We start from the raw sequence: 14,908 nt of genomic DNA on the forward strand, positions 1-14,908 counted from the left end.
ACAGTCAGGGCAGGTCACTCCTCCCTGGGGGCCTTGGATCCTTCATCTAAATGGCTGGAATAGATGTGTGATTCTCACCAAGCTTGCTTTCTTTCCTTTGTTTACGGGGGCAGGGGGAGGCTTCCACCAGATGGGAGGCAGAAAAAAGGTGAGAACCTCTGCATGAGATGATCTTTACCATGTTTCCCAGTTAAACAATAAGATAATCTGGAATACTTTACCCTCTCTTGACCTCGGGTGCTTATCTGTAAGACAAGGGAAGGAAGAGGCCAACAGACAGGATCTCAGATCCCAACTTTCCCTCTCATTAGAGAAGCTCCATTTCCATTTATTTCCTACAGTAGGATTCTGTGTAAGATTTCATTAAACAAAATGGTGCCTGCTGCCGCCAAGAAAAAGAGAAAGAAAAGGAAAACGGGGAGTGGGGGTGGGGTTGTGGGGGAAAATACTCAAGTAGATCTTCAAGGCCCCTCTTGCCAGGACAGTATTTTACCATTAAGAAACATAACAATTCATAGAACTAGGGCTACAAGCCAAGCCAGAAACTCCCAGAGAACCACTGAGGAGGAAAAACAGGTCTTCAAATGTAGCAGCAACCAGATCAGTAAGTTTCTTTAAAACAAGACTGAAGAAGAAAAAAAAAAATAAGAGAAAAAATAAAACAAGACTGAAGACTTTAATATTGAGTTAGGTTATACCTGAAATAATCCATCATCTTTATCTTTTAGTCCCTACTCCTTCCACGTCACAGAAAGAGCAGCTATGGGTCATTTTTAATACAAAATTAATGTTTAAGTATAACATTTTAAATTCTAAGTCCGCTTCATAAAATCTTCAAACTCCTATTGCATTATAGATTTTAATCATCAAGCAAATACTTGGAAAATAAACTGTACAAATTCTCTTTGTGTTAAAATGACAAACGAACTTAAACAGAGCCTTTATTTTACACGTAAGTATTCTGGCTATGGTATAAAATTCTACCAAAAATTATTTTATTAAATTAGCTACTAAATTTTGTCTGAGAAACGTAATAAAGACATTTCTCACCTGGGGATACTCAAATTCTTTGAAGCTACCTAACACAGTTGTAGATCTCAATTTTTTTTTTTTTTTTTTTTGGTATATCTCAATTTTCAACACCTTCGCCACCTTGATATTTTTTATCAAAGGTAAAAGAGAACACAAAAAAAGTACGGAAAATATGATTCCACCAGCCAGAGACTCACTTCAGAAAGTAGCCTTCACTATTCTTACTATCAGATACTTTTTTTTTAAGATTTTATTTTTAAGTAATCTCTACACCCAACATGGAGTTCGAACTCACAATGCCAAGATCAAGAGTTACATGTTCCACCAACTCAGCCAGCCAGGCACCCCATTATCAGATATTCTTAAGGAAACTCTTAACCTCTCTAGCTTCAAGTTCCTCATCTGCAAAATGGCAATACTATCTACCTCATATTTTTTTTGTACACATTAAATAACATAATGTACACACACGTGAATACTTCACCATGTAACATCTAAACATTCAGTAAGTGATAAAGCCTATAATAATTGGTCTGCCCTCCCCATTTTTGTTTGGCTGGGAAAAAGATGATTTTACTGTTAAGTTACAAGGAATTTCTGACAGGATGTGACCCTAAACAGGTTCTGAGATGAGAAAAGGAACTGCAGTCAAAGAGGGTAAGTCAGAAAGATGACAGAAACCCAGAGAAACACTCTAGTTCTCCCAAAACAGAAAACCATGGCTTGTTTGTTCGATTTTTATCCTTAAAAATGCTAAAGTGAGGGTGGGAACAGCTACCAGAATGGGCTGGAATTGAGGTGTATTATTGTATATATTATAACACAATACTACCTTAACACAGACTTGATGCCAAAATTAAATCTAGTTATTACTGTGTGTTGCTTTTCTCACTATTACATTACTACATACACAAATGAATAATTATGGACATAATCTGTCAAATACAGTATCCATTAGCCACATATGGCTATGGAGCACTCAAGCCAAGGGTCGTCCAAACTGAGATGTGCTGTGTGTATAAAATATACAACAGATTCTAAAGAGTTAGTACAAAAAAAAAAAAAAAAAAAAAGAATTATCAAATATCCCAATATTTTTTACACTGATCACATGTAAAAAATGACACTATTGGTTATATTAGGTAAATATACTAATTAAATTAATCTTACATGGTTCTTTTTTACTTCCTTTAATGTAACTACTAGAAAATTTAAGACTGCTATATGGCTCTCATTTAGCTCACACTGTATTTCTATTAGACTGGATGGTGCTGTTCTAGACACTAAATTTTATGTCAGTCTTTCTACCTCAATGTACAAAAAAGCTCTTGCAGAGATGAGAACTTCTTACCATGTTATTTCATTGTCATGTCTTGGGAGGAAATATTGTATACATGTCCATATACACACACATACACATATTTACACATGCATACTTTGTGCACATCGAAAGATCCCATTTACTCTTATGTATCTATACTTTCCAAAGCTTATATATGTAAGTATAAATTAATCAAATTTATCAAATTAATTTTTCAATTAATCAAATTAATTAATTTCAATTAATCAATTTTTATAACTTGTACTTTATCATAACATTTTGAGTTGCTTCTTTTTGAAACAATTATTTTCTGAATAAAAATGAGATAAAGAAGAGAGTATACCATATACTTTCCTGGGCAAGGACACTAACAGAATGATTTCTGAATTCAATATTTTGAGTCCAATAACCTTGGACAAGTCATGTTTTAACATTTAACATCACAACATATAACTTAATGTCAAAAAGGGCAGAGGATTAACTGGTTCAATACAAGGGGAAAAATTCATTCATCTAACCTATTCCATATGTATCTATTTTAATATTGTTACTTTTAATCTGTGAATTCTATGTTTGCAAAATCTGCAGTGCAAAGTAATAAAAAAAGAAAAATGTTTAATTAAAAAAACTACAGCAACTGGCTGGCTACCATTATTCATTTTCATACATGTCATGCTTGAGAAAGCTTTGCATATTTTAAAAAGCTATGGATCTACTAAAGCTGTCAAAATCCAATCTCTGTATACTTCACACTTCTACATTTGAGTAAATCAGCACACATTTATAGGTTCATAAAACTTTTTGACTCATCCCTATGACATAGTGGTTTTTCCCCTCAATTTGTTCTCATTACCAGCTGAAGTTAATGAGATGGTATTAAAGAATGATTTGCAATGGAATTATGTTTCTGCTTCTACTGTCTTTTCTCTTGTAGAATAATGTAGTTTCCTACAATGAAGAGTAACTTTATTTTATTTTATTTTTTTGAAGAGTAACTTTAAAAAAAATTTCTCTTCTTGCTGTCATACACAATAAACTGTTTGATCTCAAAAGGAAACACAAACTTCAATATGAATTAGAAAAAGAACCACAAAAAAACAAATGATCATCATCCTTGTGCAAATTTAATTTTTTGAAACATCTTACACAAACTCTTATAGTGGAATATCACTTTAAAAGTCACTGTATAAAAAAAAAAAATGAAAGTCACTGTACAGCATTTATCCTACTAGGAAAAGGCTGTTAGAGAAACAAACATAAAACACATTTATCTACATTTTTAACCAGAAGAGTTCATTCTTAATTTGAAAACAAAAGCAAAAGGAATTCAAACTAAAATGGTCTGTTGGCTGCCTGCCCCATCTTAGAAATTCCAACTTAAACAGGTTTTAATTCACAGTTAATATTCTGTTAATAGTAAAAACAGACCTTCTAAGCCGTAAAAAAAAAAAAAAAAAAAAAGGGAGGGACAGAGAGGCATCTCAGATAAAACATCACTGAATATGAAAACATTCTGTAGAAGTTTTAAATAGTAAGCCAAAGCTCAATTTCCTTTTCTTACTTGGTGGGTAAGGAACAGCAGCTCTTCCATCCTTCCCAAGAGGTCGATCTTCTGCCCCAACTGCAGGCATTTTTGATGAACGCAGTGCAGGTGATACAGCCTTAAGAAAAGATTATTATTATTAAAACAGGGCAACACATCTGAATATAAGTAGAGCAGCAGTAAACTATTTCTTAACATATGCCTAATGATACTTTGGAATAAAAGAAAGATGCTTCCTTACATGGTGTTTACAAGTAAACTTCTAAAAATACCAGCCGACAGTGAAGCCAAGGAGAAGGCTACAAGCTTATCAAGAATAAAAACCAGAGTGATGGAGTCTTCTTTGCATGGATCTGGTAAGGGCAGACTGCACCATCAAAGCACAACTTACATTCCTTAAGCAAATCTTCCTCCCAGGTCATTAGGGAAGTGGTTTCAGGGACACAATAATTAAATTAGGGTGGTGACTCCAAGGAGTAATTGGTTATCAGCCTGGTTTTCCTTCTGTTTGGAAGCAGGCAGTTTAAAAAGGCGACCTCAAGCCCTCTCAAAGTATTATTCTTTTATTTTTCACCACAAAAAAACAAACAAACAAACAAACAAACATGTATCTTCAGCTCCTATCTCCTCCACAGTTACTGTTCATCTTCATAAAAAATAACCTTATCACACAAAACCACAGAGATATGTAGAGAGGGCTTTTCTTTGTTATTCAAAATAAATTAAGTCCTTTAATAGGCAAGATTATCTTTAAGAACGCAATGAATTGGTGGCAAGGTAAAACAGCAAAAAAGAAAAAAAAAAGATTCTCACAAATAGAAGGCCTTTTACTTATGTATACTTATTCCATGTCACAAGGTTGAAATGCAAAATTAAATTCAAAGATATTTAAGATGAAAACTTGGACAAAGAACCTCACAACACCAGTTATCAGTAAGATGAATTAGCAAAAGGATTCTAAGGTAAGCGATTCTCTTGATTAAATGCCAGGCTAGAAATCAGAGTAAAGCAAAAACAATCATTTCAGAGAAATGAAATTAGATTAAAAATATCCAACCCTCCTTTACATATTAACGTTACTAAGAATACATTCTAAAAACAAAGTAAACATATCTTCATTTAGTTCAACAGTAATACATAATTTATACAGAGATAAGTACAATGACTCTGAGTGCAAACAACAATCACTGGAGATGGTAGTTGTGAACAGTCCCCAGGCTACTCTGCAATGCTTGTTTTTTACCCTTTCTCATTCCTCCCTTTCTACTTCTTTTTGATTCCTTGTTTTTTCATATTTCATCCTCACCTTCACCACCAAAGAACATTCTTCTTAAATCCTAGTAATACCTGACTTTAGGGAGATAGTTAAGTTTAAAGAGACTCTCCAATGCCTGTATCAACAATTTCTTATATTACAGTTTTTCTCATTGTCATGTCCTTTTTCTTCACATAGCTAACTGCCTGAATTGAAGAGGTCCTTGTGTTTTAATTCAATAAAAGTTACCACACAGTATTCATGCTTTCTGTGTATGAGACTGATGAAAACCAGGAATCGCTTCTTTTCCATCAGTTTCACACTCAGCAGCCTTCATAGAGGGACACGTTATATAGGCAGAGTTCGAAGTCCAAAGCCATAAGTGTGGCCAAAACCTTCCTAACCTTGTCTATCTTTACTCATTACTCAGAGAGCAGACCAATGGTCTGGTCACTATCTCCCCAACTTCCCCAGCTGGTTCATTCTTGTTGCTTAACCAAGGCTCATTCCAGGCTCAAACTAAAGTCTCTCCCCTGCCTCTCATTAACCCTGTCTCTCCACGTTTTAAGTCAAATCCATTCTTGGGGACCATTATGATCTCATCATCTTCTAAGTACTTAACATTACTAATGGTGTATAATATCTGTTAATCAGATCCATTTTATTTTAAACTGAGAACAAACTTTAGAATTCTGATTCCTCTTAACCTTTAAGCCTTAAACACTGCTCACCTGTCACTTTGTACTTGAACATCCAGCATCTTTAGACGCAGGTCAATTACTGCACTCACAGTAATAAGCATGCATGTGTGTATTTATTTATATACATTTTTAAGTACATTTTAAATGTTATGTATATGCTATTTCTCCCGGAGGTCTGTGAGTGCCTCAAGTGTAAGGGCAGTAATATAATAATACTTGTAACCTCAAGTACACATCACAAAAGAAATGACCATCAAATGATTAACAAATATCTGGGAAATTGATGAAAGGGAGGGAAGGAAGGGAAATAAAGAAGTGAATGAAAAATAAACTAATAAACCTATTTCCTTTAAAAGAGGGCCTATCAGGGATCCCTGGGTGGCTCAGTTTAGCACCTGCCTTCAACCCAGAGCGTGATCCTGGAGTCCTGGGATCAAGTCCCACATTGGGCTCCCTGTGTCTCTGCCTCTCTCTCTCTCTGTCTCTCTCTCATGAATGAATAAATAAAATCTTAAAGAGAGACAGAGAGAGGGCCTATAAGATAGGTCCCCCAGAAATAAACAGAAACTTCTACTTGTCCAAAAATAGAGGTGGTTAGGAGGATGAGGACATAAATTTTCTGACTCCGCTCAGCTGTTTTACCAAGAATTATAATTCTTATCTGTCACTTTAACCACATCATACCTTGTGTTATTTAACTTCTATGTACGTAAGTCCTTTTTCCCTACAATACAATAGTGCCCATCCTAAAAAGTATAGACCATACTTGTTTATCTCTCAAAATGTAGATTATGTTCTGACTGAGATGAATAAAAACTTGTAGGGGCATTAATTTTAAAATGTGAGCTAAAAGGACTAGATACTACACTTCTACTAGTCTCATGATATTTAGGATTGAAGAACTGAAAGTGAAAGATTTTAGTGTTTCCAACAGGAATAAACTAATAGAAAAAAAAAAAAAGCCATCAACAAACAGAACCCAAGGAGTGTTAGAGACTACACGGACAACTTTAAGAATCCTTTCAAAGTATACAAACATTTCTGTAGAACATTCTGAACCTAAAATTAGAGGCCCCCAAATTCCGTAGACCAAACAATAAGGAAATACTCCAACAGTGACCTAAGTCCTAAGTCCTCCATGTCTTCTGTTTTGGTAGCTGTGGCAGACTCACCCCAAGTTCGTCATCATCGGAATTGTCAAAGATGTTGTCTAAGTCATGCAGGGAAGGTGCCAGATCTGTCACCTGTGTAAGGCTACTGGAGCCAGCTCTGCCAGCAGCATTATCCTGCCGGACATCTGTGGGAAAGAAGGCAAAGATGCAGAATGAGCAACTTCATCTAGAGAGAAAGAGTGAGGAGAGGGCATGGATCTCAATGAGCAAGACCTGCGTGTGAATTCTTTCCCTACGTTTTCAGTTAAATTTAGAGACAATTATTTCCAAATATGTTTATCAGTTTTGAAAGTAACTGAAAAACAAACTATGAAAACTTAAAGATGGGATCAAATTATTGCTATTACAGTAAAAATATAATCTAAATTGAGAAGCATCTCCCTTGCATTTTACTTTAGCAACAATCCAAGTGAGGCAAATAATCATTGTACACACCTGTTTTAGTAGCAGAACTGAAAATAGACATGGCATTTTTCCCATCAGGCACCGGCGTGGAATGACCTGGTGTAGTGACATCCTTGGTACCAAATCCATCCTCTGACTGTATAATAAATTCAGCCAAACAAAACACATGAACACCAACCCAAAGTGTGGAATATGAGGGAGAACACAAAGAATTAGAGGGTAGAATGGAACTTGTTATGAGCACAAGTATGATAAACCATGGTCTATGCAACCAAGGGAAATAAAATATATGTCTTTTTCCCTGAATTTAAACAGAACCCAAAACTCCCATACTTTCCCTCCAATCCTATTGAGTATTCTGAGTCAGTCTGGCTTTTATACCTAACCAGTACTGGTGGCATTTGATTACAGACCTGCCATGGTGTTAAAAGCTGCCTTTAATATAACATTTTAGAGGCTGAACTATGGTTCAAGCTTTCTGGATCTAGATAGACCTCTATAAAGGAATCTCTGAAGCATTCTTCTGAACTGTACAAGCCTCTTGCAATTGTTTTATTTCCCCTATTCTCAAGAATACCTCTTTAAATGGCCCAATATTTTAGAATGTTTGAAAATTTAAGGCTAAAGACAGCAGACACCCCCAGTACTCATTTTTATGACAATGAAACCAGTAAAATTAATACTGACACATCTAGGAGTAGTGTTGATATTAATTCAGATAGATACATAGGTAAAGCGCTTGGTACAGTAAACATACTAAGCGCTCAATAAATAGATATTATCAATTTTTTTCCTTACATTTTGGATATTTTGGAATAATTAAAAAGAAATAAGCAGGGAGCATAGGCCAATAAGAATTAGCATATGAGAGGAAACATGCACTGTACAAGCTATAGCCTGGAAAATATGAGGCTTCATTTATGTTCAGCTGACTTTTAAACAAAGGTGAGCCATGACATAAAAAGGAACAATACATTGTTCAATACAATAGTACCAAGAGCATGAATATGGGGACAGAGCAATCAGGCAAGACTATCTCAAACATTCTGCCTCAGAAGTTTTCCCATACATGTTGTACTGACATAGATCAAAAACCCACACCATGCTGGATGCTCTCTAAGCTAAATGGTACCTTATTCTTTTTCAGGGAATCTTTCTCTGTCCCTTGTTTGCATTTCTTGTTTGCTGTAAAGATGTATTTTATGTCACCATCCTCAAAGGTGTATGGATCATTGATTTCTCCCAAACTGTCTCCAGGTTGTTGAGATAGAGGCAATGGGTCAAGGAAGTGGAGTGGCTGCATCTGGGGCTGCTTTTCTTGCCAGATTTTAAACCGTTTGTTAGGTTGTGCTAAAAGTCTAAAAGGGAAAATAAATGGCAATTTAAGCAAGATAAAGTAAAAAAGACTCATGTTTTTGTTTTTTTTTTTTTAAAAAGCATTTATAAAGATTTGGAAAACTTAAACTTAGAAAATTTATCTCTATAAAGAAGTTCTTGGGATGCCTGGGTGGCTCAGTGGTTAAGTGTACCTGCCTTAGGCTCAAGGCGTGATCCAGGATCAAGTACCACACTGGGCTCCCTGCATGGAGCCTGCTTCTCCCTCTGCCTATGTCTCTGCCTCTCTCTCTCTCTCAATGTGTCTCTCATGAATAAACAAAATCTTAAAAAAAAAAAAAGTTCTTATCGAGATTATATTAACAAATAAAACTTAGTAGGTCTTTGTTAAGAATATGCTTTTGTTTCTGAGCCCACAGATTCCAGTTAAGAGCACAGACAGACCCTAAGGACAGACTACCTGGGTCCAACCACGTTTAATCTGTGTCATTTCCTAATTGCTTGACCCTCGCTTCTTTCTCAGCTATGAAAATAAGGTAGTAATATGGTCACGGTGAAGATTAACTGAGATGGTCTAAATACATTGTGAAGAATAATGCATAGTTCAACAGCACTATAAATAGTATTATTATTAGATGCAGGATATATACCTGAATGCATGCAAAGTCCTCCTTAAAAGTGTCGACATACAAAGAAAAGAAAACACTGACCACAACATGGAAAGTATCATAAAGCTCCATTCTTTAACTAACAAACAGGAGGCCAAAAATAAATTAATACCAATGTCCTAAATGCCACAATGAAACCTTTATATGCCAACATATTTAAATAACAACATGTGTGAAACCTCACGAAGGACAAAAAAGCATTTGACTTTTTAGTATTTTCCAAATGCAGAGTCTAGGAATGGTAAAGAAAAGCATCTTTCATTTTGGCTCTGAAGGGTCAGCATGGGGAGATGAGGAGGAAAGCCCTGACTCCAAGGGGTCGGTGGGCAATCACATGGGTGGTACCCACAGTTGCCTTACCTTTGCAATGCAGTGCTCTCTGAGTTTACCTCCATTTTGGCATCACATCTGTCACCCTGGAGTTCTGGGGGCCGGAACTCAGCATCATCAATGGGGGGGAGGCGATAACTGTGCCACCACTTGTCTGACGACTCGGGGTTCGAGGGCCTAACCCCACAATATAAGGCTGTCTCGCTGACCTCTGCCATCAAAGGCAGTCTTTGGCCTACGAGGACAGTTCTGTCATCCAGAGTCGACAACTGCTGAAGTTCTAGCCCATTTCCATAGAGGGCTGGGTTCACAGGGACAGAGGGCGGGTCCAAACTCTCCGTTTCCTGACCTCGCGGCTGAGGGCTGAGTGTTGGCGGCAGAGGGGAAATAGGGGAATGAGGTGAATCCATAGGATTCAGATTCATTTGCTTGCTTGTATTTCTGGAAGGCACGGCCATTTGTTTATCATACTTCCTACTGCTAGACACCTCTAAGGAGGAGTCTATCCCTGCCAACCCTAGCTTCTGTCCTGGTGTATCCTGCTCCATACAGAACTCATCAGCCACAGAGGGCCTATGGTGAAATGGTATCAAGGGTCTCTTTTGCAATTTGTCTCCCTTTTCCGGTCTTTCTGTTGTTTTGTGCTTAGACGCAGGAGGTGGTAAAGATGAAGATGATGACGGTCCTGCACTGAACCCTGGTTGAGATATTGCGGGAGGTCGATTGGGTCCTACTGCACAACGTTTTAAAAGTTTATGCCTGAAATGAGAATTAAAACAAGGTCAAGAAACACACACTTGAAATCTAACTGGACCATTATGACAGTACAACATTACTGCATCATTATAACATTACAAAGGAGATGCCTCTGACAAGGTTGTATCTTTTAAGCACACACCAGATGCACTAATACACTGAAATGGACTCTAGGTGTTCATTATTTTTAAAAGGACTAAAGACTGCAACACTGATGGAGAATGGTGAATCGATCACATAGAAGTTAAGCAGGTAAGAGATGGACTTAACATTGCTAACCCCTACCAAAAGACTGATTTGAAAAATCCTCAAATCTTTCAATTTTGGTAAGGGCCTCAGCTAATGTATTCACTCTGCATCTTAAAACCAAGAATAATGAGATCATTTGCGAAGAAAGAGAAGGTAAAAAAAAAGCTTCCATTTTTATCTTACAACACTCTACTAACTCAATACAGAAGGGTTTATAACAGCTTGTAGTGTTGCATATTAGGAATAAAATAATTATGCAATTCTCCCCCAAAGAGTGAAATCAAGAAAATGAGTGTCAATCCTACAAATATTTAACAGAATAAACAGACTAGAAACCTTATATGACATTCTTATGGATAAAAGACAACTTTGTATCTTCTAGACTTACAAAATTAGAAGTAAAAAGATGGTGAGTGAATACTAAAACAACACACGTAGACAAATGCATCTGTACTAAGCAGGGTAGCAAGTCTGCTCATATCTTTTTTTTTTTTTAAAGGTTTGCATTTTTTTTTTTATTTATTTATGATAGTCACACAGAGAGAGAGAGAGAGAGAGGCAGAGACACAGGCAGAGGGAGAAGCAGGCTCCATGCACCGGGAGCCCGACGTGGGATTCGATCCCGGGTCTCCAGGATCACGCCCTGGGCCAAAGGCAGGCGCCAAACCGCTGCGCCACCCAGGGATCCCAGTCTGCTCATATCTTAACACACTTCTTGGCAAGCACAGGTGTGAGATATTGCTCAGGAAGGGCCTACCAGATGATGCCTATGTTTAATCTGTGCAACAAAGTTATACAGCAGGTCAGCCAGTTCCTCCCAATATATAAATCCACCAAGGGAAAATGTGAGCTCTCCTGCCGCAGTAACTCTCTGAGGCCACTAGGGTGGCATTAAATTACTGCTGTAACGCACTCAATGGTGCCCTGGTGGGCAGTAAAACGGATTTGTGTGGCATAATGGGATGGTTTAGTGGGACAGCAGGATGGCCACTCTGCCCTATAAGGCCATGAAATAGTGTGCAGAGTGGACCATTCCATAATGGGCTTGGTAATCCTGCAGTAGATAATCTGAGAAGACTTCTGCTAAAATCTTTGCTACTCTTAAAAAAATCTGACTTTGAAGAAGGTTGTTTAAGCAGCACAAGGCTATTGTCAATAAGGTAAAAATTGTGCTTTAAACCTCCAAGGCACAGTACCACAGTAAGAGTTGAATGTCTTACTGGAAAATATCTACTCATATCTTGTCTTTACATAAAACTTTTTCATTTGGATTTTCTCAAAGCATTTACCCACACCAATCCTTCAATAGATATTTTATGGTAGCCTCTTCAAAGTAAGGACTTTTTGCAAACCAGACAATCTTATAAAGTCATTTTTTTTTCAATTGTATTTAATGACTCAGCTATATTGCAAATGGTTATAATTAGGGATACACCAGTGAGTAACAGATTATCACCGCACATCTCTGTACATGTAAGAGGCTTCAGTGAAGCAGGTAGCAGGAGATCAGGCTCAAAGGCTAACTATATGGGTAGCCCTGTGATGGGAAGGAACCAGAAGCAGGGTCAACTAGTGTAGAAACACACACTGGGGACGTCAGGGTGGCTCACTGGCTAAGCATCTGCCTTCGGCTCAGGACATGATCCTGGAGAGTCCAAGAATCGATTCCTGCATTGGGCTTCTTCAAGGATCCTGCTTCTCCCTCTGCCTATGTCTCTGCCTCTCTCATGAATACATAAATAAAATCTTAAAAAAAAAAAAGAAAGAAAGAAAGAAAAGAAAAACAAACACACAGTGGCTAAAAGAATGAGGCAAATAGATTATCATAGATATTTCAAAGAAAATGTGAAATGCAAAAATAAAAAATTATCTACATAAAATGAAGAAAAAATATATATATGGTAGTTTCTATGCTGAAAAGGGAAAACTGATAAAAATGACAACAGGATACTTGACTTGTGAGAAAACACACATCAATATTAAGGGTTTTTCTAAAAAGCACCCCCCAAAATTTAAGACCAGAGTATATATGAGAAGTCAGGTCTAGAGATAAATATTTGGAAGTTGATGGAATGAAATGCATAACTACAAAAAAACCTGAGGTATAAGAACCTGGTGAGGCAACAGAGGAATGAGTCCAGAGGACAAAAGAAAAAGTATTACTTATATGTCAGGTAAAAATAATTCAAGGCAGCAAATAAAAATGTCATAGAAATCAGCAAAAAGAATAATTAACAGGTGAAAAAAATTTAGATTAAGTAAAAGAGGAGCAAAAATAAGATGAGTGCACAAGCAGAGATAAATACATTGACATTTTCCTCCTAGGTATTTTGTAAAGGTGGCCCATAACTTGGCTGTGAGCTGTTTAGAAATCAATGTTAATAAGAAAAGGCTTTTTGTCATAAAATTTACAATGGCCTAGAAACAGAAGTAAAACAGGTACTCAGCTGGTTTACCACACCCATCCTGAGACTAGAGACAGATTCTCACATGCTCAGAGAGGATACTTAATGAATAAATAACTTCTTCAAAAACATCCTCCTTAAAAAATCAATAGTGCATTTCATTAGGCTGGTACAACGTCTCTCAAAAAAAAAAAAAAAGCTGACTAGAAAGGCAGAGCTTGATAAAAAATAATCAACATTAGGGGCAGGGGAGGATGGGAAGATGGTGTCAAAACTACTGAAGAGAGTGTGTGTGTGTGTGTGTGTGTGTGTGTGTGTGTGTGTGTGTGTGTGTTGTGTGTATGCACGCATGCATGCAGGTACACACACAGTTTGCATATATTCTCAGGGGTCATTTGATTGCCTCCCTACCCTACAACCAACTTATTTATGCCACATTAAGAACCCCTATCTAAACTAGGGAAATGAATGGGCATTTTCTGAATATACTTTATATTATCAGAACTTTTTCTAAGTGTTGAGCAGTATCAAATGTGAAAATACATACTTTGGAAGTGAAGCTACTCTAAGTTGCTCCTTAAGTAAATACTCACCATTACATGTTCAATAGTCAACTGAGTTAGGAGTAAGGCCCATGGATACTTACGAAATCTAAGAATCCTGGAGGCAACTAGTTGGCTCAGTTAGGTTAAGCATCCAACTGATTTCAGCTCAGGTCATGATATGAAGGTCGTGAGATGGAACCCCACCCACGTAAGCCTCCGTGCTCAGCGTGGAATTTGCTTAAGATTCTCTGTCTCCCTCTCCCTCTGCTCCTACCCCTGGCTGTGCCCACTCCACACTCTCTCACGCACATGAAAAAAAAATAATAAAATCTTTTAAAAAATAGAAAAAGAAAGAAATCTAAGAATCCTAATGAAAGCTCATGGCAAGATGACTCTTCACTACAAGGAGTGATGAGTCAAGGTAATATCCAGGAAAGCAAAAATTTTCTACAAAAATCAATTTAGGGTTCAAGTATCTAAATGGATGAACAACCATTTTAGCTTTTGCCAGATGTTACCAAATACCTACCTCAAGCATCAAAACACACCAGCATCAACAACAAAAATTCTCTATGGAAGGTCTATTTAATTCAAATTCTATTAACTCTGGCCTACTTGTTTAATATTTATCTCTACTTTAAAATTAAGAATATTTAAATAAACTCATTTAAAGGGGAGCATAGGTACTGTGAAGAAATTTGTGGGAGCAATTAGATAACAGGGCCAGTTGTCTGATAAAGCTCTTCCTGAGTCCTAACAATAAAACTACTATCTATATTTAAGAAAAGATCTATCTCTTCCTTCTATACTAGAGGAGGAAGAAGACTGAACCCAAACAAAACAAAACAAAACAAAATAAAATAAAATGATGAGGAAGAAGTGGTCTGAAGTCCAGGAGATAGCCCACAAAAGTTGCTACCATTCTATCCGACTCCTGTTGTGCTTTTTCTACTACCTACCTAGAGCAAGAACAGCTGACTCTTTGGGTTGGATCCACAAAATCCCAAGTAGCAGGATTATTAGCAGGCTCTTCTTCAAGAGTTGGAGTTGACATTTGGCTCCTCCTAAAAAAGGTTAAAAATGTGACTTGTGTAAACATGAGATAATATTCATACCTCCATGGTAGATGGGGAGGGGGGACGGGTTAAAAGACCTGAAAACATTTTACATAGTAATGTTATCTAGCTGACA

The 14,908-nt window shown here is 37.0% G+C and overlaps 1 protein-coding gene across 3 annotated transcripts in view; it reads right to left on the bottom strand.

Moving 5' to 3' along the window:
- MED13L (mediator complex subunit 13L) overlaps window positions 1–14,908 on the bottom strand; it is a 296,777-nt gene that overhangs the window by 37,136 nt on the left and 244,733 nt on the right. For all 3 annotated transcript variants that reach the window (XM_072722903.1, XM_072722902.1, XM_072722904.1), the window contains exons 9-14: window positions 14,677–14,781; window positions 9,793–10,521; window positions 8,562–8,787; window positions 7,460–7,565; window positions 7,025–7,149; window positions 3,915–4,014 (exon numbers count right to left, since the gene is read on the bottom strand). In XM_072722903.1, coding sequence (XP_072579004.1) covers window positions 3,915–4,014; window positions 7,025–7,149; window positions 7,460–7,565; window positions 8,562–8,787; window positions 9,793–10,521; window positions 14,677–14,781 — 1,391 coding nt within the window. The remainder of the gene's footprint in view (window positions 1–3,914; window positions 4,015–7,024; window positions 7,150–7,459; window positions 7,566–8,561; window positions 8,788–9,792; window positions 10,522–14,676; window positions 14,782–14,908) is intronic.

This window comes from Vulpes vulpes, chromosome 10 (assembly GCF_048418805.1).
Source record: "Vulpes vulpes isolate BD-2025 chromosome 10, VulVul3, whole genome shotgun sequence".
NCBI classification, from domain to species: domain Eukaryota; kingdom Metazoa; phylum Chordata; class Mammalia; order Carnivora; family Canidae; genus Vulpes; species Vulpes vulpes.